Below are 26,546 nucleotides of genomic sequence, written 5' to 3'. Positions count from 1 at the left end.
TATCCACATTAAAATTTTTACTGATATATGAAGTGAAAACAGGGATTTTTTGCTAGTCCTCTGTTGAAAGAAAGATATCTGTGGCAACATGTTGCAGACATTTTGTTTATGTAAATAAGGTATGTTGCTATTGTAAACAGTGTAAAAGATACAACCTAAAATTATTTTATATTTTAATTGTCAATGAGAAGATTTTTCTCTTGGACCCCTAAACTTTTTAGATCTATAATAAACCCAAGTTCAATCTGTTTTTGACCACTGCAAACTTGTCATTTTAAAATCAGCAAGGTTTCCAAATGAAGTAATGTTAAGTTCAAATTGAAAAAGATTTATTTCAAATCAAGTTTTAACAATAGAGTCATTGATTTGAATGAAATCAAATGGACTCGCATGTTGATTGGGATCTATCTGTCCGTAGCCCTTTAAACTCTGCAAGCCTTGGCCTGTACCTGACAATATTTGACACTTCAAATCCTGGGTCTTACTGCTTTGGACGGGGGTATTCTATTGGACTTAACTTAGATGAGATTCAAGATGTCAAAGTATGCACGCGGGGACATACCCCTTGTTGACAAAACTAATTACACGGTCAATATTTTCTCCTCAGTTAACCTACCTAACGTGAGTGGCTCCTGCAATAGTAAAGTGGAGGGACTTTTGTTTGTTTATTGATTAGCTAGCTGGTATAAAATTTCAAATCTCAGCAATTGGCACTACGGTATGGATCTTTGGTCAAACAAAATTATGTGATTTGGGGTAAAGCAACCTTACAAGCAAATAGTTCTGTTTTAACATCAATGGGCCATTATGAATGGCATAAAAGGAAGAAAATTGCATCTGCTTTGATAAAAAGCAGTGGTTGCTATGATAGCTAAAATTAACCTGCTTTTAAGAAATCTGTTTGCTACTTGATGAAACTGGCCTTTTCGTGTCATCTAACATATCAGTTTGGGTGGAAATTGACTTTTGTTGATCAACTTTAAGTATACCTTCAATTACTGCTACGAAACTGCCAGCAATCTTAAACTGAAATCTTGGGCTTTTCATTTGAATGTGTTAAGTGCTCATTATGGAATTACCAAATGAGCTAACCACACAGGTAGATTGATTAGGTTACAAATTGAGCTAATTTTTTTAAGTGGTTATATGATTAAGCCAAAATGTTATTTATTATATCAGCTGGCTTTAAATATTTTTTGACAATTATATATACTAATCAGGAAAATTTTAAGCAGAAAATTGAACTCGAATTACTCTTGACAGTTTTATAATCATGTCCAATTTTCCATGTATCATGATATCATATCATGTATCATATTATATTATATTATGTATAAACAGTATGTCTAGAGTAATATTGCTTGTACTGTACTACAGGTACATGAAACCCCAAAAAACAAATGGCATTGGTTTTGGAGATTATTGGTTGGCCTCTTTCTTGATTTTTAGATTATCTTGTATGGTGGTGCATGAATACCATTATATGAAATTTAGACTTTCATTTGATAGCTACATACCGGTATAACAATGGGTACAAACAGAATTAGAATTCAAAAAGAAGGTTTTTGATGATATGCCCATTAACTTTTATTTCTATGTACATCCAAATTTTCAATCGCCATATTTGCTATGAAACATTGTTTAGTTAAATTCTGATTTTTTTTCTTAAATATAATTTGGTTATAATAATTGAAAGATTTTCATAAAATATTTATTTTTTTCCTATACATTTTGGTAAATACGCAATTGATTTGCAATAAATCATGTTGTTTTTTTCATCATAAACAATGCCTCATTGATTGGCAATTTAAATACCATGATCAATGAACTAGATAACCCCATCTCATGTAACAAAATACAAATATTAAGTGCATTTTATTAAGGAATTATGAAGAAAGGTTTTATTCATTTTTGATCCTGAGTAGAACATGAAGATTACAGCATATACCTCACATGAATTTTAGATATTGATCAGTCTTCAAAAAAATCCGAAATAAGCTGTGTTACTGAATTCATCCTTGGTCCTCAAAAATTGCAACTGTACTTACTTACTTACTTATGCCTGCTACCCCTTTTGGGACATAGGCTGCTGACAAGATTCCTCCAGGCCCCTCTATCCTGAGCAGTGCTTTCTACCTCTTTCCAGTTCTTGCCCATTCTTTTGGCGTTTGCCTCCAAATCTATCGGCCTGGTGTTCTTTGGCCTACCTCTCATACATTTTCCTTGGGGGTTTCAGCAACTTTTTATTCAATAAGCTTTTTGACTATCAACATTGAATGACAAATACTGGCATTATTATGAGCTGATGATTTTTTTTTTCAACTTCATAATTAGATGCAATTTTATTTTGGTTCAGGGAAATCTGTTATATAGTACTTAAAAAAGTTTCCTGGTGTCACTATAGTGTTAAAGTAAAGAGCAAGAGCCTGAGCTGTCAAATTCAGCAACCATTGTCAAATTAATGTAGATTTTTTTTTTTTTTTTTTTTTTGTATAAGAATGTAGAAACAATTTAAGATGACTTTAATTTAAGACTCGGTTTTCAATGTTACCATGGTATGTTTCTATATACATGTATGTTAAATTTTTCTGCCAGATTTCAGCTCTTTATACAAGCAACCAACTGAAAATGGAAAGACACAAAGCAGTTACCTTAGATTCCCCCCCCCCCCCCCCCCCCTTACAAACAGGGACACTCTAATTGTACAAACTGAAGAAATCTACCCTTATACCTCTCAATATAAATATATTTTTGATTCAGTAAAATTCAGTTGTAGCAAACATGGATATATTGAAATTTTATAAAGTAATTTTTTAGATCAAGAACTGCCCGCACCACGTACATGTATACTTTGGAATGAGTTTAATTTGACCCCCCCTCCCACCACCACCACCACCCACTGGATCTTTCTGTGTGATACTTTCATAATAAAGAATACCACTAGATAAACCCATGGTCAATTCATCCCAAGTCATCATGATATAAGCTTTCTGTGAAAATTGTCATGACATATGTGGTTTTGTGACAGGGGCTTTACTTAACTTAAAGATCTGAATGCTTGCTTTGAAAATTTTGTATCTGTAACAAAAATATTTATAACAACTGCATTTCTTTTCATGGAGAAAAGTTGGCACTTCTCTGACCTACAAATGCAATATGTAGATATCAGATATTGACACCAAGGAATTTTATGTTCAGCGATCTTCATTCTGTGTTAAACGACCTTGTTCTGTCTTTCTATGGTGATGTGTTTCTAGAGTGCCACTTTAATTAAATAAAGAGCAAATCTGCCTTATAAGCTATCTAAGCCTTCTTGAGCGGTAGTGCAAAGATTTAAATGAAATACATGCATTATTAATTAGGGATCTGTTCAAGGTACAGACTAGGATTAGGCTACGAAAGGTTACTATTAGAGCATATGCCTTGATGATTTAAATATAAATTTCTGTGTTTCTTTGGAAAAAAAGCACAAATATAGGTTCATGGTCTTAAAAAACAGTATGTCGATTATTTTCAACTTGTGAGTTCATTTTCATACCATGGTTACTTGGTATCCCTTTTTTTCATCATTCTGAGGATTTAAGGTGCCTATAGCCGTTCCAATTTAATTAAACAGACCAAACATCTAAGCCGCTTTGAATGGAGAAATATCTTTAAATCAGGTGCATGCATATTTAATTTTCAGGATCTCAAGGTAACTGATTGGAATTAGATTACTCAAGGTTACAATCTGAGCACACGCTTTGAAGATTTGTCATTTATCTGTCACGTAGTTCACAATGATGTTTTTAATTTTTTCATTAATGATAAACTTCATACCCAAGAAAAGGCTTACACAGGGAGAGGCCAACCTTAATGCATGAGCCTCTGAATTGTCATTGAGCTTGAGAATAATGTTGATTCTCAATCCAGATATAAAATGTTTTATTGGGTGCTGTAATTTTTAGTGATAAAATACTGTTTGAATTAACATTCATTAATTTAGTATTTTTGCTCGTGTGAGCCAAATGATCAGTTGAGCTTTTTCTGATGTAAGTTTTTTTTTGACCACTTGTCAATACTTACCATCTACTTGTATATATACGTTCGGTCATCATATCTGTTGTCCAGAATCCTTTGGAGGCCAAGAATACAGTTTTGTTAAAAGGAAGGACCAAGTCTCCTGTGAAGCAAATTTAATAATGAAAAAGCCTTCAACTGAAAAAAAGGAGTGTGTCACATAAAATCTTCTAGAACGAGTGGGCCAGGGAAATGTGTGATGTTTTCATACAGTAAAACTTGTCTCATCCCAACACCACTGGTTCCAAAGAAATTGGACAACATTTTAAACAAATAAATTTACTGAAAGGGACTTAAAGTTTACATTGATTATAGGCAAGAGCATCTAGATTAGACAAGTTTCACTGTTTTGAGAATGATTCAGATTCGTTCAAACCAGATTTAAAGTACGTGGGAATATGAAGGAATAAATAGAAATCTTTTTCTAAAGAATACCAATTAAATGTACACCAACTCATTTTCATGAAATATCTAACACCTAGTGTTTAGGATAGTGATACATGTATAATCTAGCCCAATAGTCCAAAAAAATATATGCAGGTATTCCAGTATGTAAATATAATGAAAATTCAAATCAAAATTCCTTTGAAAATGTTAAAAGCTTGGTCCTCGGCTTATAATGGGGATACAATAGGGCACTTCATATGTCTGCCAGGAACATCTTATTAGTAATTTGTTTCCCAGAAATGTGACAAAGCTGAACATGTCATCAAGATGTGATGTTAATTCTGTCAACAAAAAGTGAGAGTGGTTGTCAGCAGTCATATTTCATCATTTGTGAATTTGTATAGGTGCTTAGTCGCTAAAATGTTCCTTGGGAAGGTCATGTTCATATGAAGGACTCTATAAACTTGTTAAAGTAAACATGTTGAAAATTTATGATTACCCTAATTTATACATCCCTGTTAATTAGGTGCCAAATTTTTTGAAGAAACAAGAATAGCAGATAAAAAGAAATTATTTATGTCTGGGTGGAGCTTGTCAAATTTCATTCTAAAAAATGGAGGGGCTGATCAGTGTATATTTACCCTCGAATATTGATTTAAAGGAGATCGAGGTATTATGAATTTCTTTATCAGGATAAATCGGACTGATTTAATTGGAGGCAATTTAAGTTATGACAAATTCAACAATGTAAAGAATGTGTTTAGAAAGTTTCTACAACAGATTTCAGTGTCTGATAAAAAAAGGAATAACTTTAAAACTTATCAGTTGATCAATTTTACTAATTTAAACTCACTGTGTAAAAGGAGAATTGCAAACTACTTACATGTATGATAGAGAAGGAATTTGACTGAAAGTTTTGTTCTGACAGATTTTGCAGGAATGTCAGAAGTGGTAAAAGATGTTACACAATATCAGTAATTACTTTTTCTGAATTATATATAGACTAATAGGACATTTTTTAAAAATTTTATTCAAGGTTGATTTTGAGAGACAAAAAATCATATAAAGACAAAATTTATAATGGTTGAATAACCGGTAAGAAATGTAACTGACATTCATCACAGCTTTACAGCCTGTTACCTAGAAAATAGTAACCATCTTTTCTTTCTTTTACAGAGATGAAATGAGGTCAGTTATCCACACCAAATATTTAAAATGGAGATTCACAGTGAAGAGAAAGTGGAAATGCTTAATGGTGGAAGGGCAGTAACTCTTACTAATTCTCATAACGGAAAGAGTATGCAAGGTGTAGGAGAGGTTTTTGACAAAGTTCAGAACAATGATGATGTGATTGTAGTCAATGAAGGAAAAGGGGAAAATCATGACAGACCAAAAACACCATCTAAACATTCAGTTACTCAAGGTGTGAAAAATAAATCCGAACTTTCTCAGAGACATGGAGAAAAAGTATCTCATGTGAAAAATAAAGATGATGTCAAAATTGAAAAAGAAAACATTCCCACAAAGTCCCCTCCAGTAAGACTATTATCCAATGAAATGTTACGTCATGTCGTAACTATTCCCATTCAGAAAATGGAAGAGGGTGATGACCTTGGTATCTATGACGACCCAGGAGAATCGGGGGAGGACTTGGATGATGTTGATGGGCCAGATAAATCGGATACTATCCTCCAAGAAACAGGTGTCGAAAAAGCTAAAATTCCCCCACCCATCTTGAGAAATTCTGCTGTCCGAAATCCATCTGATGCTCCGAGACAGGAAAACATGAGATATTCAGAAAATTCTGTGAATTTTAGGGAAGGTTTGACTGCTTTTGATGAAAATGCCAATCGAGTGAGCTGGTCAGCCATTAACAATCATTATGATGAAGCTAGACATTTATCAGGGATCCGAGGGAAGGCCAACACTCCAGCAAGTTTCATCACAGACATATCATCAGAATCAAGGTAGGAGAAAGGTTTATTTTGAAAGAAACTTACTGTATTAGGGATTATAATAACTGTATTTCACTCTAAATGTTAATTCATGAGTAAATTTCAAGATGTACAGTTTGACATAGCATCATGTTTGCTATTTTTATGCCCCTGTAATCAAAGATTCATGGGGACAATGTTTTTGGTCTGTCTGTTTGTCTGTTTATTTCCAAAAACCTTTAACATTGCCCATAATTTTTGAATGGTTGCTGATAGGGCTTTCATATTTCTCACACGAATTCCTTGTGACAAAACCTTTCTTTGGATACCAACATTTTCGACTTGACCTTGGAGTTTGACCTACTTTTGAAAAAACTTTTACTTTGGATATAACTTCTGAATGGATGGTTCTAGGACTTTTATGTTTCACATATATATTCCTTGTGACAATTAACACCTATCTTTAGGTACCATTATTTTTGACCTCAAGAACTTGACCTTGGAATTTGACCTACTATCAAAAAACTTTTTCTTTGCAATAACCTCTGAACAGTTGGTGCTATAGCTTTGGTATTTCACAGTGTATTCCTTGTGACAAGACCTTTCTTTGGGTACCACATTTTTGACTTCATGACCTTGGAATTTGACCTAGAACTTTCATCTTTGTTAAGAGCTGCCATACAAGGACATCATTGTTTCACAAACATATCTTGCTGATTTAATCATACCCATTCTCAGGTAATTAAAAATATTTGTCAATGGCAAAAACAGTTTTTAGAAAGAAAACCTTACTTCTGCATGATTAGTTTGTATTAATTTGTTCAATGAGATTTTCCTCCACATACCAGAGTATATTCTACTCATCAGTTTAACCAGGCTGTTCAAAAATTAAGGGGGAAAAATCCTAAAAGTAGACACATCAATTCTTGTTCAATTCAGACTGCGTTCAAGAAAAACAGAGGTTGGATTGGGAAAAAAATGGAGTTAGTCCCCTTTGACTCTTTTTAAAATTCAGATATTGAGTTACATTTTGGATTGTCACCAGCACAATCTTAATTAAATCACAGCTGGCTTCAGATAGGCCGATGTCTACTGATAGCATTCAAAAACAAAGAATATCTTTCATATTAAAGTAATTGTGAACAAAAAACAAAACATCCACACTTGAATGATGCCAACACAATATGGTGGCATTGAATTGTTTCTTCCTCCGAGTTACCGTATTAGCTGTGTAAAATTTGATTTGAATAATCAACGTTAAAGGGAATAATTGTATGAACATTTGACAACCATGGAACTTTGTAAAGAGTTTTTTTTTTAATGGAAAATCTTTGTAAGTTACTGTGTTGGACCCCAGAACACAAAATGTTGGACTTTCTTGTTTCATTTAGCAGCAAAGTGCAAATATAAAGGACAGGAAATTAATTTTTCACCTGCATTGAAGTAAAAGTGCGTACTTCTTAAAAAGTTTTTTTTTTTTTTTACCTTGATTAGTGAAATTCACATGAAGTGGACAATTATATTCCCTTGATTTGGCTTTAGAAGTATGCACGTTTACCTGCATAGAGAAAGGTACATTTATATACGTATTTTTTTTTTTTTTTTTTTTTTTTTTTTTTTTCTTTTGAAGCATTGACTTGAATTTTTGATTTTTTTTTTAAATATTTAAATTTCATATTTTATATATTCAAGAATCTTTTTTTTTTTTATATTTCTGCTTTTATCAATGTAAGCATTGATAGAACATCAATAGAACTGTGATTTTTGTTAGGGTATTTATGGTAGTTGAAGCATTTGTCTTCATGTGTCTTGAGGTATGACAAATTATGATTCCCCAGAGATATGCAGAATTAACCTCTTGTTCTTGTCATTATTCACAAACTTTGTGTCAATCTGGTTCCCCAAATATGTAATGCTCAGAAAAGTTTTCGCAAGTCAGACATGGTGCTGGGATTCTATTGATAAATGGTCACTCTCCTGATATGATTTCATTTTATGAAAGCTAAGTATGTAAATATTAAGGAAAGAAACAGTGATATGTGAAAGTGAATCTAGACAATTTATATCAGGGGAAATTGATTGAATTTTTAAAGTGGAAGAAAAGATAAAAATTGCTCTGAAAAATGGCAGAGAAAATGGATTACCGCAAGGATGTGATTCGGAACTTGGTCAAAAGTGCTCCAGCCAGGTAAGAAAGATGCTTTGTTCGTAGTATGCTTTGACCAGGTGGTGAAGTTGGGACATGGGTTTTGAGTTTTGGTTAAGGAAACATTATCACTGGGTATTCTTGTGTATTAATTTGACATTTACTTTCTAATCAATATATTAAATAATATAAATTTGCAATGCCCTATTGTACACATGTAATTTTTATATGCAGTCTGAGTAGTAGATTTTCAAAGAGGTAAAATGAAATGGTGGTTAATTTTGGGATGAAACTAACCCAGAGAATAGTGTCTTCTGCTGAACTTGTACTCTTTTGGGAACTCAGTACCAATGCAAGAAATTCTAAACAATTTTACCTTAACTATGTAACAATATTTCTGAAGAACTCATGCTTCTATTAGAGGGTTTACATTGGCATTACGTGCCTTCTGTCCAAACCTTTGGCATTAAACCATGTTTTTTTTTTTTTTTTTTTTTTTAAATTTTGGAGAGTTCCAAATACTCTGGAGAATTTGCTCTTTACAGAGAACCTTTTGCATAATCATCGGACACATGCTCTTTGCAGAAGAAAAAACTTCTTGGCACAAGTTCTACAAATGCCATTCAGGTTCATTTTTACCCATAAATCTTGGTAATTTTGATATTGACATCATCTAAAACTGATCTTTTCTATTAAAATTATATTGCATAACATTTCAGAGCTCTGTATCCTAGAGTTTTCTATCAAGATTGAAAATTTATTTCCAGGTTCCATGTTATTGAATGACCTATTGCCATTAATGTTAGCCCCAAGGCCTTTCAAATTTATGAAAACCCTATCACTTAGAGTTTCAACACAACGCAATATTATATTTCTTATCTGCTTTCCCTTATATTCTCTGCCTGACTTTATCTCTTAACTTTTATTATGAACTTTGGGGTTTTAAACAGAAGATAACAATTTTGACTTTTTGTTCTGGGCATTTTTTCAGTCCTCTTTTTGCTGTCTTTCCTTTTGTGTTTTTGTGGGCTGAAATGTAGCGTTCCTTTTTTTGGTAAATGGAAAACAAACTTGGTTGGAACAATAGTTTTTTGTATCTGATGGTACTATGGAGAGGGCAGTCCAAATTTTTTCTCTTGGGGAAAATATTTCAGTGAGTTATAAAACTTTTGTAGAATAAATTTGGAATCCAGAGTTTGAATATACCTAAAAGTTTCATCTGTTTCTCTTCCATCCATATGGCTTCAAGTGTTTATAAAATGAGAGTTCGGTTTGAAACATCTTTGGCACGATCTAAAGACTATGTTCCTATTGGAAAGCGATCCTACATGAAAGTGGAGTCCGAAAAGGATTATGAAACCTATATGGGAAGCAATGCTGGATTTCCTTCAAGGCCTGCAAGTTATGTTTCATTTTCCACAAATATTTCCACACCAATCAGTTATAGCAATGTCCTGGAGTCCTATGCGACCAGCAATGCCAACAGTGACCCAGCAATGAGCAGGCCTGGGAGTTACCAGTTCCTTAACCAATTACCAACACGACCAAATAGTTATTCCACTTTTCCCTCCATCAATTCTCGTCCGTCTAGTTATGTATACCCAGGAAACAACCCTCCAAGATTTGATCCAGAGCCAACAAGAGTAGACTTCACTAAACATGCTATCTCTAAGCTTCCATCTATATCTTCCATCGATACAAGTTGCTCAGGGTAAGTGCCTGGCTTACTGCAGAGGAATAAAAATATTTTCCTGTTAACAAATATGTCTACATTTAAATCATGTATTTTAAAGAGATGAGTTGTGTAAATAGAAAATTCAATTCAAGAATTGATAATGTGCAAAAAAAACTAGGTAGCGAGAGATTTATGGCATTATTAAATTCCCTGATGCCCAATCATCTTCTGGGTTTAGATTCAGTGATTAAACCACCCTGACTGCAAGCAAGCACAAACACTGAATTATACAAAACAGGATTTATTAAGCCTGTATAGATTAAGTTCTACCTGAACTTTACTTCAAGGGAATAATTGCCCTTAATTCTAGCAAGTACCGTATTTGAAAGTTAATAGCTTATCCCACAGAATCATTTGAAATGTATTTGGAAAGTGAATTTCTTTCGCTCCATAATGGTCGATGCAGTCTACAATTCAGATACTCAGTAGTTTGGAGCATTCCAGAAGTGAATATTGTTTTTAGCCTGTCATCTGCTCGCAGATTTGGACATTACTAAAGGACTTTAACTTCAGATCTTTTTCTTGACTGTCAATTTTCATATATGGAGCTTTTCTTGGCATGAGTTTTTTTTCTGTTGGATGATTTTTAGTTTACTGAAAACATTTACTCTTTGAAAATCTTGAAAAAGAACGATGTCAGTGGTGCATGTCTCTGTGAAGCCATCGTGCTTGTTTTGTCAGTGCTTGGCGGTGGACAAGATTCAGGAGTGTGAGGAACATAGGGTCCTTGAGGACATCAGCTCCTCAGATGGGGAGGAGAAGGAACTGGGGTTCACAACAAAAGCACAAGAAGATGAGGACCAAGCCTTTGAGACTGATGAAATGTATGGGTATTCTATCAATAGATTTGGATGTCAATAGTTTACATTTCAGGAAAATATTTTTGTTGAATAAAAAAATTGTAAATTTACTTGTAAATATGTTATGGTCAAGGATAATTTTTTTTGGGGGGGGGGGGGTGTTAACCTATTTACAAATGCAAGACTTATTCATTTAGATTATATTAGTTTCTCTGTTTCTTTTCTGTAAGTCTGGGGGTATTTTGGTACTCAGAGTAATATCTAGCCATCTTGTTTTCTTTTCAAAATTCTTTTGCAGTATCGTTGAATAGAATTGAAAGTAATGTCATTATGCCTTTGAATGCCTTTTGTGGAGGAAATGCTATATCTCTTCCCAAGGGAGACCAATGCACAAAAGATTTTGTTCTTTTTGAAAACATGGTCTCAATTAAGATCTAAAAAGAGCATTATTGAATAAAGGACCCATCAATTTACTGAATCTCTGAACATATTTATCTAAATATGAAAAGTAAACTTTATTTAGCACATTGATTTTTCATGCTGTCCCTAGCAATGAATACCAGCATGATCATTTGCAGAATTTAAAATCAAGTACATAAACAGTCTTAGTTATATTTATAAAATTGATATGAGTTCATTTAACAATTTAAAGTCATTTGCTTATAGCAAGGTTTTAATAAAAATTTGAATGCATTTTAAAATGCATAAACAATGTACAGTATTTTTACCAGATTTTTAAAATAATAATGGCTCGTACGTTTTGAGACCACATGTGTCAATTGCTGTCCTTTTCATAAGCTTAACCAGTTGTCTGCATGCATTTTACTTAGACTCTGTGAATTCATTTTTTAGCTCACCTGAGCTGAAAGCTCAAGTGAGCTTTTCTGATCACATTTTGTCCGTCTGTCCATCTGTCTAGCTGTCTGTCCGTCCGTCTGTAAACTTTTCACATTTTCGACTTCTTCTCCAGAACCACTGGGCCAATATCAATGAAACTTGCCATGAAGCATCCTTGGGTTAAGGGGATTCAAGATTATTCAAATGAAGGGCCACACCCTCTTCCAAGGGGAGATAAATAAGAATTTGTGAAAATTTGGTGGTATCTTTTAAAAATCTTCTTCTCAAGAACCACTGGGCCAGGAAAGATGAAACTCATGTGGAATCATCCTCAGGTAGTGTAGATTCAAATTTGTTAAAATCATGACCCCCGGGGTAGGGTGGGGCCACAATGGACGATCAAAGTTTTACATAGGAATATATAGGAAAAAATCTTTCAAAATCTTCTTCTCAAGAACAGCAAAGCCATGATTGGTCATATTGATATGGAAGCATCCTCAGGTAGTGTAAATTCAAGTTTGTTCAAATGATGACCCCTGGAGGGGTAGGGAGGGGCCACAATGGGGGATCAAATTTTTAACAATTAAATATTAATCTTAAAAAAATCTTCTGCTCAAGAACAGCAAAGCCATTTGTTATATTGATATGGAAGCATCCTCAGGTAGTTTAAAATTCAAGTCCCCCCCCCCCCCCCATTTAAACTTTTCAATACTGAACTGATTTGTGCTTTTTCCTAGCCAATGTGCTAAGGTGAGCGATGTGGCCCATGGGCCTCTTGTTCTGATATTACTTTTACTTGTCAATTGTTCCATCATTAGGACATAGTACAATATGGATGAAGAAGGATAACTCTTGTGTGTCATAAAAGTGACGTTTTTGTCAATATGATCCATACATTTATTTTTGTATAAATATTCTGGATTATTCACTTCTTGAGTGGATTCCAGCTAAAATAGCTAGTACACCTCTCATTTTATTGTTTGAAAAACTTGTGTGTGAAATTCACAACTGCCTAACACAGCTGAATTCAATATTAAACCACCTAAAACTAATATGTCACTTGTTTGCACAGGGCAAAATAGCACATGCCATGTTGTTGGGAAGTTGGTTTGTAATGACCAGAAATGCAGTTGTATGTAATTATAAGGAAAAGCATATTTACAGAACTTTTAATGACCAAAATGGTTGGTTTTTCATCAAATTTTAAGACTTTTGAATTGCCTTGATCTGTAGCCATTTTATGATCAATGATTAAATCTATTGCTGTAATCTAAGTCAAGATATACTTTAAAAAATTTTATTGACATCAAATTACATACTTTTTATGGTCTGTGTATAGATTTTCCCTTCCAAATACTTAATTGAATGCAAAGTTGAGGAATAGTTGTTAATTGATCAAATATTGATCAATTTGCAATGTACATTGAAGTCTCCCCATGTACACAATTTCAATCCTTCAGAACAAAAATTGATCACTGAAATAATTCCTTTTGCAAAAGATATTTTAAATTTTGAAGAAGAGAATTCAGTTCTTATGAAAAAAAAAATCCATAGATGTTCCAGCGATAAGGGGCAAAAAGTCTGTATTTATCTGTTGCTCTGTGAAAAAAAGAGAAATATTTGTATCTGTCTGAGAAAGTTAACATGTGGTTCTAAAAACTCTGAGCACCATTTTGACTATTTCAATACTATGGTCTATATGCATTGAGGCCAAGAAGTCATCTTCAGATTGAACATTTAAAGTGGATTTTTACTCAACATGGCAGGTAATTTTGAATTTTTTAAAATTTGGATTCTCTGTTTTGTTTACCATCTTTGAGTTGAAATTGTGGGATTTTGGTCTAGCTGATTTTACCTATGAAAATTAAGTGACTGGCGCGTAATGTATAGTTCATAGTTGAAGCTTGCATGACTTTGCTTTTTCATGGCCACTTAACTATTGCTGTTCAAAGCTGTTGTCATATTGACGGATTAATATTGTGTATGATATACCAGTAGTTAACCTTATTTTAATGTCTTTGAAGATGTCCTTTTGTTATTCATGTTGTTGAAAGATCATAGCAAAGTAGAGGGGAAAAAAAGGATCATAGTTCATGTACATGTATTGTTCACCTGCTCCCTTGAGAATATAGGGACTTTATACCTTAACATTGGTCGTTCTTAACTTTAAACAAAAAATGCTTTGTTATAGGACCTTGATTTTAAAAGGTAGGTAGAAAATTGCATTGGTATTAAAAGATTTTACACCATAATCACTGGCTTTCACCAAGGATCAAGTCTAATAAAGGGTTGCAGTGCTCGGTATGGAATATCAAAAGGCATGCACCATGTTTGTACTTACACTGCAATAACTAGACCTGAGATCATGGAATTTATTGTGTTTTTTGTGTAGGTGAATTCACATAATAGAAAAAAGATAATCAGCTTTCTGATATGAAGGAAAATGAAGGAAAGTTCAGTCAAAATTATTTCAATTTAAATGCCATGACAGCAACTTTCCCTAATCTTTAAGGCTAAAATTAAGTTGTTGTGTATTGCTGGGGTACACTCCGACTTGTCAATCGCGTGGAGATGATAAAGGAAACGTGAAACACATGAGTTTCTTATCAATTTCGTTGTTTCTTTGTGTGAAATTGCACATGCTTTTGTTTGTATTGAACACTGAACATTTTGTGGGACGTGCCATCAGAAATATAAATGCGATTTAAAACAATTTTGGTTGAATTTAAATTCTAGGGATACCAGAATTGATTGGATAAAAAGGAAAATTTCAGGGAACGATATTGAACGAGTGGTCAAAGTCGAGGATTTGTACTGGAGAAATGTGTAATTTTGAGATTTGTGAAGTCAAACAAGTGTGACAATATATACATATTTAATTTGGAGTTTAATCCACCCAATTGCAAATATTTCATTTGGATAAATTGACTAAAACCCCTGACTTTTTACAAATATGGATCTAGACAGGGACTATGCTATGGCTATAAAGATGTTTTCTACAAACACTATGAGTGCCTATGATCGTGGAGTTAAGCCGGCCTATGATACTCCACCCAGCACCATATATGATATGAATAGTGTTTTGTAAGTTATCATTGATGTTATTTATTTTTAAAACTTTTTAAAACTATTTTGCTTTAATTAAGTCACAAAATTAAGTTTTAGTGGATGGAATTGTATTCTATGACCTGTCTGAAAAGACTTTGAAAAATGAAACCCTAAAATCAAAACTAAGTCAAATCAGTAATCTTGTAATTTTTCATGTAAAATAAAAATGAGTTATAAAATTGCCACATTCATCAACTTCATATTTTAATTAATGGGCTGAATTTCATTATCATTTTGTGTTACATCCCCCCCCCCATCTTTCACCAAATTTTGAAAAACTAACAAGGGTAGTTAAAGTCTTTGGGTAATGAACTAAAATGAATATTTTACTAGGCTTTAGCATAGGTAAATTGCTGTTGTTAACGTGAATATATGTTCCTTTACAATGGCTTTTTAACTAAGCATGCACAGCAGTGGTTAAAAAGCTTTTGCAATTTCGTGGGAATGTCCTATAGGCCATAGATTGTGCAGTTGACCCTTGAAAAGCAGTGCTTTTTTAAATCTATACTTTTGTCATTATTGAATTCAGCTTAAGAAATTGATTAATTGTTAAATACATAATGACTAATGGTGTTAAACATCAAATTCAAAATATTATACTGTTTGTTTGCCTTGAACCAGGTAACTGTGCATTTGTAATCTTTCTCTGTAAGTTTGAATGCTATATTATATGTAATTTCTTTCTTGTACATTTATTCGTAATTCATCTCTTAAAGTCAAGCAGATATTTTCTTTCATTATTAATGGATCAAAGTTTATCTTCTGCTTTCTTTTTGGAACATTTCATTGTCTGTCCCAAAATTGTTAGTACCTGGTATTTTGCTAGTCTATCTTTGATTGTTTTCTGGTTTACAAGGTATTAAGATAATTGCATTAAAAGATTTTCAGATACAAGCATTTCTAAACTAACTAGTGACTGTATAGATTTTGTTATAGACTTGCTTGAAATCAAAATGAGAAAATCTTTGGTTTGTTGATTTAACTTGTCTGTCTGTCCACAAAATTGGTCTTAATTTGCATGATTTCTTGGACAATAGACTATATAGATGCTTCATGTTTGGTCAGATCAGGTTATTCTTGAATGACTTATATCACAGTGGACTTTGTAACTCTAAGGGCAGTATATTTAACAAGTAAATATGGTTTTTATGTCTTTACTGGGTTTAATCTCTTTCAAAACAGAAAAAAAAATGTCTAAGTAATAATTTTGATTTGATTTTCAGAATTTTATATAAAAAAAAAAGGGGGGGGGGGAGGTTAATCTATTTTGTATTTGTGGGAGGGGGTACATCACAACATTTGTTTTTTTTTTTCATACCCCTATGATCCAAAAAAAGGAACCTCAGAAATTTGATTCCTTTAGCCCATTAGACTGTGATCTTAGTAAGGAGAGGTTAATCTCTTTTCTGTGAATTAAGAGTTTTGGCCCTTTGACAAATGAACATAAATGTTTCAGTTTGAAAAAATCAATTGCCTTGCAAGAAGAAGATGTCTGGCATTTCAAATTAGAACAGTATACATATAATATGTATATATGTTCTGTAAATAATCCTCTCCAATTTGATGGCATTTTATAGGTTAAGTGAATTTGAGTTTTCAAAGTATATTAGTTGGTTTGTTTAGGAATAAGACTTTCAGTAACTAAAATCCATTGTAGCAATTGAGGCCATGAGTTTTAGAAAGTTTAATTAATGCTTGCTGAAAACTGTGTTCAGGAATCTAGTTGGCAAGTACTGCCTTAGAATTGGAACCTTTATCTTTACGTCAATATTAATGGTTGAATAAGTATAATTAGATAGATAAACCCTCAACAATGTCATCAAATGCAATTTTACTTATCTTTGAAATGCATTTAGAAGAAAATTAACCATGCTTCAGCCTATTGTTTGAGATGGTTTCATGATTAAAGTAGACCCTGACAGAATGAACAAAAATGGAAAATGGGTATTGTTACAGCTAGCTGTGCTCTGTTTGCCTTTCTATATGAAATGTAAATATTGTTCCTGTGTGATACTCCAATGACTTTTAATTTCTTTTCAAATGTGGGTTGGATTATCTATAAATGTGTATTCTGGCTTGGATACTCATTATAGGCTAATTTCTATGGAGTGAGTTTTTTTTTTTTCATCAGTGTTCTATTGGATAATGCTTAATACAGATTGGGTGAAAAATGTCGGATTTTATCATCATCTACAAAGGACGCTGGTATAAATCTCTGCATGAGAATCGGTGGTCTAAAAGGTGTGTTAAAAAAATTACCCAGACTAATTAATGTTTCTGAATTATGTTCAAATTTTTTTTTCTTTTTATAAAAAGGCAATTCAAAATTGAAGCAATTGTGCATTGTATTTAAAAATTGTAGGAGATACACGTATTTAGTAATATGTTTTACTGAAGTGTAAAAATAAATGAATATATGTACCAATTATTCAAGTTTATATATCACATTTTATTTAACCAGCATCTCACAGCTGAAATCACATATTTTAATATTTAAGATTGATTGTTTGTTGTTTTACGTTTTGTTGCAAGAATTTTTCACTCATTTGAGATGTCACCAAATACTGGTGAAGGGCTTCAAATTTAGACCTATACTCAGCATTGAACAGTGAGGGTTCTTTATCTGCCAATACCTACCATGACACAGGGACCTATGTTTCTTAAGGTCATATTTGAAAGACCTGTGACTTTCAATTCTAATGCTGGGTGCTTGGCGAAGGAACAGTCACAAACCTATGTTATACATCTTATGTTTGATGCAGCCCTGGGAATGAGAATCAAACCTAATTCAACCTCTCAATCATGAAGCAAGCACCCTACCACTAGGCTACTGTGACTGCAGGTTTCAATATTAAATTTATGTAAATGACCCTATAGCTCTTTATATAGTAAAAGGTACAACGTTTCTCATATTAACTTTACTTTAGACATGACTGGGTAAATGCATTGAAAATAATTTATGCAATGTGGACATGAAAATTATTTGACAATTAATAGAAATCAGTAGTATTAAATGGGATGCAATGTTTTAAATTTGATAAGTGCGAAGTAAGAATTATATGTGTTTCTTGAAGTGTTAAAATAAAATTTAAAAAAAAACAACAAAGATTTAGGTGTAATTTTAAGTCAGTTTTAAAAAAATCGCAAATTGCAAATTTCTTGTCATCAGGTGGTTATGTAAGGAGAGTCAGTTGACTTAGTAAAATGTCATCTTGCCCCCCCCCCCCTCCCCCCCAAGGATTTGTCAATCCAAGTCAGAATTTGTTTAAGTCAATGTGGACCCTCTGTCCCCTGAAAAAAAATCCTGGATCCACCCCTGATGTAGGGTGCAAATGTCCAAAGATTTTGCTCACAGCTAGTGCAGTTACATGTGTATTTTTATTACAGGGTGAGATAATTTTTTTGTTCCGGATTCAAGACCAGTTATTTTTTTTACAGACATGTCCATATCACATCTGAAAAGTCTTGTGGGTTAACTGTATTTTTAGATGTTTTAACCTTTCAAAATACAAGCCACAGTTTTGTGGGATTTAGACTCACAATATGAAAAAAAAAAATACACATTTTATCTCACAATATTCTTCTCATAAGATCAGAAAGATACTATTCTAGAGCACTTGGACTTTGATGTGAGATTTAAAAAGGAATCCGTCCAATGGATTACTGTTTACCGTAGGATAACAGAATAATTACATAAAAAGAATATGACATGTTGAGTGTTTGTATTATGTGATTAATAATCAAATCTATTTAGATTCATAAAACAGTCTTTCTAAATTACGTGCTTGGTGAGAATTTTTACCAGAAGATAAACAGTTTCAGATATTCATAAGTAAATACCTATTCTTCACTCCTTAAATTGATCAAAAGAGTTTGAACTGGAGACAGTTTCTTATACTTTTGTATTTGAAACAAAACAAAACATCAAAGATGTGATGTACAAAGAAGCTGTCATGAACAGTAATTATAGAGTTGTAGCCTGAGTAAATACTACAGACAGATGTTGGTTTCCATTGTAGAGGGTTGGATTTGTCAGTTTAATCCCCCCATTTAATCTGCTTTTCTGGGGCTTAATACCCTGGCTTGACAACCTGTCTGGGACATGGTATTCTTTGGTGCACATGCTTATGATGGGGGGTTTGTCAGCAAAGAAGGAGAAACTTCAAAGGTGGCTCCATGTCCCCAGGATACCACCACCCCTGTCTATATTCTTTTGCAACAAAACTGAAGAGATTGAAGGCAAAATAAATTGTTTGTAATGGGGAATGCTTGTTGTGAGGGGATGCTTGATTAGCAGTGTCGGTGCCCCTCTTATCAAGTAGTTATATCTACAACCTTTTGTATATGATTTAAAGATAAATTAACTTAAGTTTAATCTTTTAAATTGCCAGAGGCTCCTTTAGAATCTGTCACTTCTGTCATTGATAATGGCCTCATATGCATCTATGTGTGCCATTGAGAAGCATTCTTTTAAGTCAAATTTAAGGAATATTAAAATATATAAAATTTGATGATGATGTTAACATTACTAGCATTGGTTGCTAAAAATATTTTCAGGGTATAAATACGAGGGGCATTTCAAAAGTTCTGGCAACTGGTATATAAAATTTTAACTACGTTAAGGATTAAAATAACTCTGATACCCTTGTAAAGCTTAGGCAAATATGCATTAGTAGTGATGTCATTTTACATTCAAAATGACGTATAGGTCTGCTAAAATGACGTCATAATTAGGTATACTCTGTATACTAGGCGTAAAAATGACTGATAAGGAGAACAATTTTTTTGTTGAGCAAAGAGCGTATTGCAAAATTCGCTCATTGCTTGGCTTTACGGCAACAGAAATAAAAGCCGATTTAGATGTAGTATATAGAGAGCATGCTCTTTCATATCGAGCAATAGCAAGATGGGTAGTTCAATTTAAAGAGGGTAGAAAATCAATTGAAGATGACCCCCGTTCGGGGCGTCCAGTTTGTGCATATGGCGAAAAAGAAATCATCGCTGTTCAAAATACGATATCTGATGATGCTAGATATACAGTTGAGGAAATAGCAGACTTAATTAACAATCTACAACTTGTAGAGCACTATAAAACGACCCGACCAACAACCAGTACTAGAGGAATAAAGCTCCTCCATGACAACGCACCTGCTCATAGATCAGAAGTAGTAACCAAATATTTAAAGGAAAATGGTATTGCCGTTTTACCACATCCACCCTACAGTCCTGACCTAGCTCCATGCGATTTTTGGTTGAATGCCGTTATCAAAGAAGCCCTCCGAGGACGGCGATTTGAAAGTCGTCATGCAGTAGGAAGTGCCGTATTCCAGTGTATGAAGCGTATACCGAAAGAGGACTATAGGGCAGCATGTTCCACGTGGATTTCAAGACTGAAAAAGTGTGTCCAGGTCAACGGAGACTATTTTGAGGGATTGATATAATTTAATTTATGATAATGACGCTCATTAATTTACCGCACACCAGTTGCCAGAACTTTTGAAATGCCCCTCTTAAGTCAATCAATTCTTGTTCCACCACTTATCACATGCTGATATTGATTATAATTTCCTCTTGAATTCCTGATTTTTAAGAAGAAAAAAAATACTTTCTGGAACAAAAGTTGTGCAGAATGTCCCTATTTTTCTGCTATGGTGGCATCATAATTACAGTACTGTAATACAATTGATAAAAACAAAAACAAAAACAAACTCAGGAAAATCTATTTTTGGAGAACCTATCTTGAATTTATAAGCTTTAATTAAATTTGGTTTCTCTGTCTGTTGACTCTATAATTTTGGCCGTAACTTTTGGACTGTTAATGCAATTAAATTGATCTCATATTCTCTTATGGAATAGGTCAAGCTTTGTGTCATTGAAGGTTGTTCTGAGAGATACTTTCAGTTAATTTTTATCACTGCCAGGAATACTGAGTTTCAAAAACACCTCTTTGACCCCTCTGTTCACTAAAGTGGAAAAAATATTTTTACTTCAGAATCTTCTTTTTCAGAAGCACAGGGACAGAAAAGACAAAACTTATTTGAAAGCTTCTAGTGTAGATTCAAGTTTGTTCAAATCATGAGTCAATTGGGCTAGGATGGGATGCAATTCTTTGATAAAAATCTTTTAAAAATCCCCCCCCCTCCCCCCCCCCATGAACATCGAAGTACAGGGCCACAATTATAAAGTACAGTCAGTTTCTTCAAATTGAAATCATAACCCTAATGCTATGATCGGAACTAAATATGGTTGCGACGTTTTACATGGAATTTTGAAATATATAGTTGAAAAGAATTGTAGAAAACTTCTCTTAAAGAATAGCATGTCCAAATTACTTAAATAATTTTTTGAATTATGACAATTTTCTAACAGAAGATGGTGAACATATTGCACATGAAATTCAAGATACCATATGGGGCAAAATTTGAGACAAATCATAATGGAAGATTATAAAGGAAACAAAGTCATCTATCAACTGTAGAGTTATCTGTCTTGATTTGGGGGGACAGACCACCTTAATTTTACACATATTAAGAAGAAATGAATCAAATAACAGCACAGATGTCATAACAGCACACATGTTATTGTACAATCTGCAATATTTTTTTCTTTAATCTGGTTATTGATCTATAGATTCAAGTGTTATCAGAACAATTTTAGCTGTCAAACTTTTGTACCAAGCACAATCAAAGAGAATAAAAAAACTGGACCTTTAAACAATTCTATCTTCTGAAGTAAATTTTGGACAGGTCCTCTTAGGGCCAACAGCAGGTTTCCAAAGCTTATAAGATCTTCCAGGTTTTAAATAGCGTATTATGTTACACTTGTGAGTGTGTTGTATTTGGATTTTAACCAGATTTCCTTGTTTAGTTTCTGATTGAGATTAAGGCATTAAGCTTTCTAATACTTGTACAGTACATGTCTGACTTTGGTGCAGAAATATCGACAGTATGGCGTTTCGTGAGGATTAATTTTGAACATTTATGAGAGTTTTTTTTGTGGTTGATTAAAACAAAACAAAGGGAAAATGAAGACCAGTATTATGATACACTTGCCTCAGATAGCCATGTGTGAAGAAGAAATGAGTTACAGTAATGATTCCATGTAAAGTTTGATTTTATTTTATTTTTTCTTCATTTTATTTTTTGGTTCATTTTTTCATTCTTGCATACTTTTAGTTTATGGTTTTTATTGCAGGTGCAATACTGGTCTATATTGTTTAAAATCATTTATTGTTACAGTTTATGCTGTTGGAGAATATGTGTTTAAAACGTTTATTGTTCAAAGAATATGGGCAAATTAGGCATGAGTAATGCCTGTAACATCAAATTCAATTTCTGATTTAAGCATTTAGAGCAAAGTGCTTATTCATGAAAGGTATGAAATTATGACATGCAATTTTTTTTCTTTGGAAAATTTTTCAGCAAAAATTATTCTATTAATAAAAATCCTGAGTATCAGTTTTTTTTCTTAGAGACTGGCATGTTAACCACTATGCCATGCAATTCATTACAGGTACTGGCATTTAAATCTTGTTTGTGATATGACCCTTGAATAGATGACCTTCAAATATTTTGTGGAAAGATACAAATATTGTGTCATAGAAGTTTATTTTTAACATGAAGTGGATCCTTGCTCCATGTAATTTTTTTTTTTTTTTTTTTTTTACACACGTACTTTGGAGAAATAGAGTGAAGACCCATTTCTATGGAAAAATTGTGATAATTCAGAGAAAAAAGAAGAAGATTTTTTTTGCCCTATATGGTGTGTTTCGTAGAAGAATAATTTCAATACTTGAGAATTATTGCTAATTGTAGGGATTTTGCATTAAGTATATATTAATGCTAACTGAAATATCAAAGAAAGTTTTGTTATAATTTTCATAATTGAGATTTTATCCTTCAAATTATTTATTGAACAATAGGCATTTTCCCAGCTTATTTGCCTATCTTCTTTGCACTAGCTATGCTAACTGGTGTCGATGCAATGCTTCATGTGAATGATTTATTTACTTATAACCTGCTAACTGTGATTTCATTAAAAATCCACCCACAAAAGAAATTTTGTTTAACATTGATACTGATTAACCTAAAAACACCTTATCACTGGACCATCAAATTAAAAAATATGATAAAGTTTAAGTTTAATTTTTTTTTATATTTCAGAAACACGTCTCGTGTGCCGTCAGAATCTCGGGAGGCAATGTATAGAAGAGCAATGCATCTGATCACAGCACGCTGTACCAGTACCGCCCCAGGAATGGAGACCCCCTATGGAACAGCCAGAACGTCTCCCTTCGGGGTACAGGTCCCCCAGTATTTCTACATCAGACAAGAACGCCCCACCCCTATGCCACCACTTAAGGTACAAAGTGTTATGTCTTTTTTTTCTCAATTTTTGCAAAAATCTAAACCTGTCTTAAAAAAGAAGCATACAGTTGGATTTATTATATCCATTTTCATGTTCCTCTATCTGTTACTTTGACCATCCCTTTATGTGTCTTAACCTATGATTTTGGAAAAGCACATATGATTGGTAATATAATGTTCAGCGTCATTATTAAATGAAAGTTGTTTTATAACCAGATGAGTCAAGAGATGGGAAGTATTTTGCAAGTTTCAAATTGAATGACATTTTAAAAAAAGATGTTTTATTTCAAATGTGTCCTGCAGTTAATGTTATTAATCGTATTAGAACAGTTTTATCCAGTATTTGAAATTAAGTTATTTCTATGGGACATTTAAAACTGTTTTCATATGGGAATATTGACAGCTTTGGAACTGGATCTTTTGTTCCTTCTTGAATTGAAACTGAACTGATAATTTTGGGGAATTGGTTAACACATATTGATAAAGCATGCCATTTGTAGACTATTTGAAAAGCTTTTTTTTTTCTTTTACAGGCATGGCAAGGTTACAATGGCAATGTGTACTTTGAACCGATTCAAATCTCCAGCCTTCGAGAGCTTCCTGAAAAATCAAACAACCCATATGAGTCGCGATCGAGTGATCTTCATCGCATGCTGATGTCACAACAACAGTCCAGACCTGATAGTGATGCAATGAGGACCACATCAAGAAACACGGCCAAAACTGGCAGTAGTTTGAAAAGTAATCGTCCAAGCACCACAAAACAGGTGGTGTTGCTGGACAAGAAAACAGTGCTCAATCGATATAATGACAGCTTGAATGATGACCTTGACGTCATCGAAGGCACGGAACACACTGGCAGTCTCTCTGTACGACCAAAAAGTGACAGAAGCTTTGACCGAAAGTCCCAAAATAACAACAAAGTTTACAACAAGGAGAAAATTTGTAAGGGTTCTGTGGTTCATAAGTTGAATGTTGCAAATAAGCAACACAGTGGACGACCAGTGTTAAAAGTGAGTGGTGGCAAATATTCCAGTCCCCCAAATACATCCCCGTTACTACGCACACAAACCCAGTACTCTCTCAGTAACCAAAGACTGACAACCAATAGTCCCGACATGTATAGCCAACAGTTGTTACCTCCCTTGGAACAACTGCGATCAGCGGTGAGACACATGGATACCATTAGTAAGGACAGGGTCGGTTTTGGTCGAATTCGACCTGTGACCTACACAGAGGAATTCAAGCCCTTCATTAAATATAGTCAGGAAGCTAAACAACAAACAAATTTTGTATGACAGTGTCTGTAATTTTTGTCAATATTTTTGAAAGTGTCTTCTTTGAATCAAAAGGATTCACTCAAAGTACATGTTCTGTGATGAATATTTTTTGCATTTATCTGTTTTCTTTGTGTTCTGTTTTGAAATGATTTCAGATTTGTTGAACTCCGTCCCAGTTCTCTGACAGGAAGAGAAACATACGAGGTTTAATGAAATTTATGTTCAGACTGATTTAAAACCCCAAGACTGTGATATTATATAATAAATAATCTTCTTAGCTTTTATGAAGATATTTGAAAATATTTTAATTATAGGTGATAGGTCTATTCAATATTTGGAAATATTATCTCAATTCTTATAAAATATAGATATTTTAAAATTTATGTAAATTTATATATATATAAGCCTTAAAATTTCCACTGACATTATTATTTAGTAAACATTGTATGGAAAGTATTTTGATGTGATTTTTGAAAAGTAAAATGTAGATAAAATACTGTCTATTTTTAGCACTTAATTTACATGAACCTGACTTCTCTAACAGCCCCTCCCCCTTGTTTTATTTTGATAGCTAAAAAAAATGTATGATTTATTCAATGATTTTTTTTATCAATTTTCATTCATTGAAAACAAAAAATAAGTATTTAAAAAAAAATAGAAGAAATTAACATGCATTGTTGATAAATGAGGGCCGGTGTTTCCACGAAATGGTGCCCAGGGTACACATTGATCATTATTTAAAAAAAATTGTGTTGTGGCTGATCATATTCATGAAATGAAATCACTGAATTCATTACTTGTAATGTTTATTGATCTGCAATCCTCATTGACCTTAAATAATTAGTAATAGAACAATTTGGCTAAAACTAAAATAATGACCTTTAAATGTATGATGATTCAAAGTCTGCAGTGACATCTTTTGGACTGTACTGATATTGGGTTGTCAAGACAACCTCTTACTCAGTTTATGGCCATTTATTTAGAATTAATAATACAAATGGGTGAAAACTTTGAAGTTTGATGATTTTGCCTTATGATGCCTGCATCATAAAAGCACGAGATCTGAAGTCATAAATATATAAAATACTTCAAATTTGAAGGGGAAAATGAAATCACTTAAGGTCAACAATTTTACTCAGAATACTTTAACTTGTTTGACTGAAAAGTATGACGTAAAGGAATTAATTTAGTTTCTATGAAAAAAATTACAATTTTTCTATGCATTTTTATTTCATTGTGTAATAAACATGCTCCAATATATTTCACCTCCTTTTTTCAGCACATTGATGGAACAAACTTAATAGTGTCAACAGTTTAGAAGAAATGTTCTGCATAAAGAAATGTAGTCTTTTCTATAAAATAAAAAATTGAGACAAGCTTTATTATACACATACATACATATTGAATGCATAGAATTTTAAGAGCAGTCTTGATTGTTGCTTAGCAAAAAAAGATTGGCATACATTGTATTTAAATGTGCATGTTGTTGATATTGAAAAGGTAGGATGTTGACATTTTGAAAAGAATTTTATCTAAAAAATAAACAAGATATGCTTCATATGTTTTGTGTTGTATAGTTCAATATGCCATTGCATCTTTCCCAGGTAAAAAGGGATGTGAGCTAGTAGATCAATTCATGTAATGTTAAGATTGATCAGCAAAATTTTGTGTCACACGCACTTAATCTCCCCTCCCTAACTCACATGTGACATTATAACCCTAACTGGAGGCAAGAACTTGGTAAATCTTGTATCCATACCATGGCAGTACAGCATAATTCATAGAATAATAAAAGAAAATGGGTTGATAAACCTAGAAAAATGCTTATGGTTGGACAAGTAGATACAGTAGTGCACTGCTAAGGTGCATGAAACACCCATATTGAATTGCATAC

General features: G+C 33.1%; 1 protein-coding gene across 1 annotated transcript; it reads left to right on the top strand.

The window, feature by feature from the left end:
- The first annotated feature begins 5,647 nt into the window (after nt 1–5,647).
- LOC133192704 (uncharacterized) lies at nt 5,648–24,983 on the top strand. Its single transcript, XM_061328699.1, has 3 exons — nt 5,648–6,413; nt 23,169–23,367; nt 23,906–24,983. Exons 1-3 carry the CDS (start codon nt 5,662–5,664, stop codon nt 24,668–24,670), a joined length of 1,716 nt encoding a protein of 571 aa, XP_061184683.1. The 5' UTR covers nt 5,648–5,661; the 3' UTR covers nt 24,671–24,983.
- Nucleotides 24,984–26,546: the final 1,563 nt, after the last annotated feature.

This window comes from Saccostrea echinata, unplaced genomic scaffold (genome assembly GCF_033153115.1).
Source record: "Saccostrea echinata isolate AGI-Se365-2 ecotype Australia unplaced genomic scaffold, CSIRO_AGI_Sech_v1 ptg000025l, whole genome shotgun sequence".
NCBI classification, from domain to species: Eukaryota; Metazoa; Mollusca; class Bivalvia; order Ostreida; family Ostreidae; genus Saccostrea; species Saccostrea echinata.
Note: the sequence above shows the minus strand (reverse complement) of the source record. Positions and strands in the feature narration are given on the sequence as shown.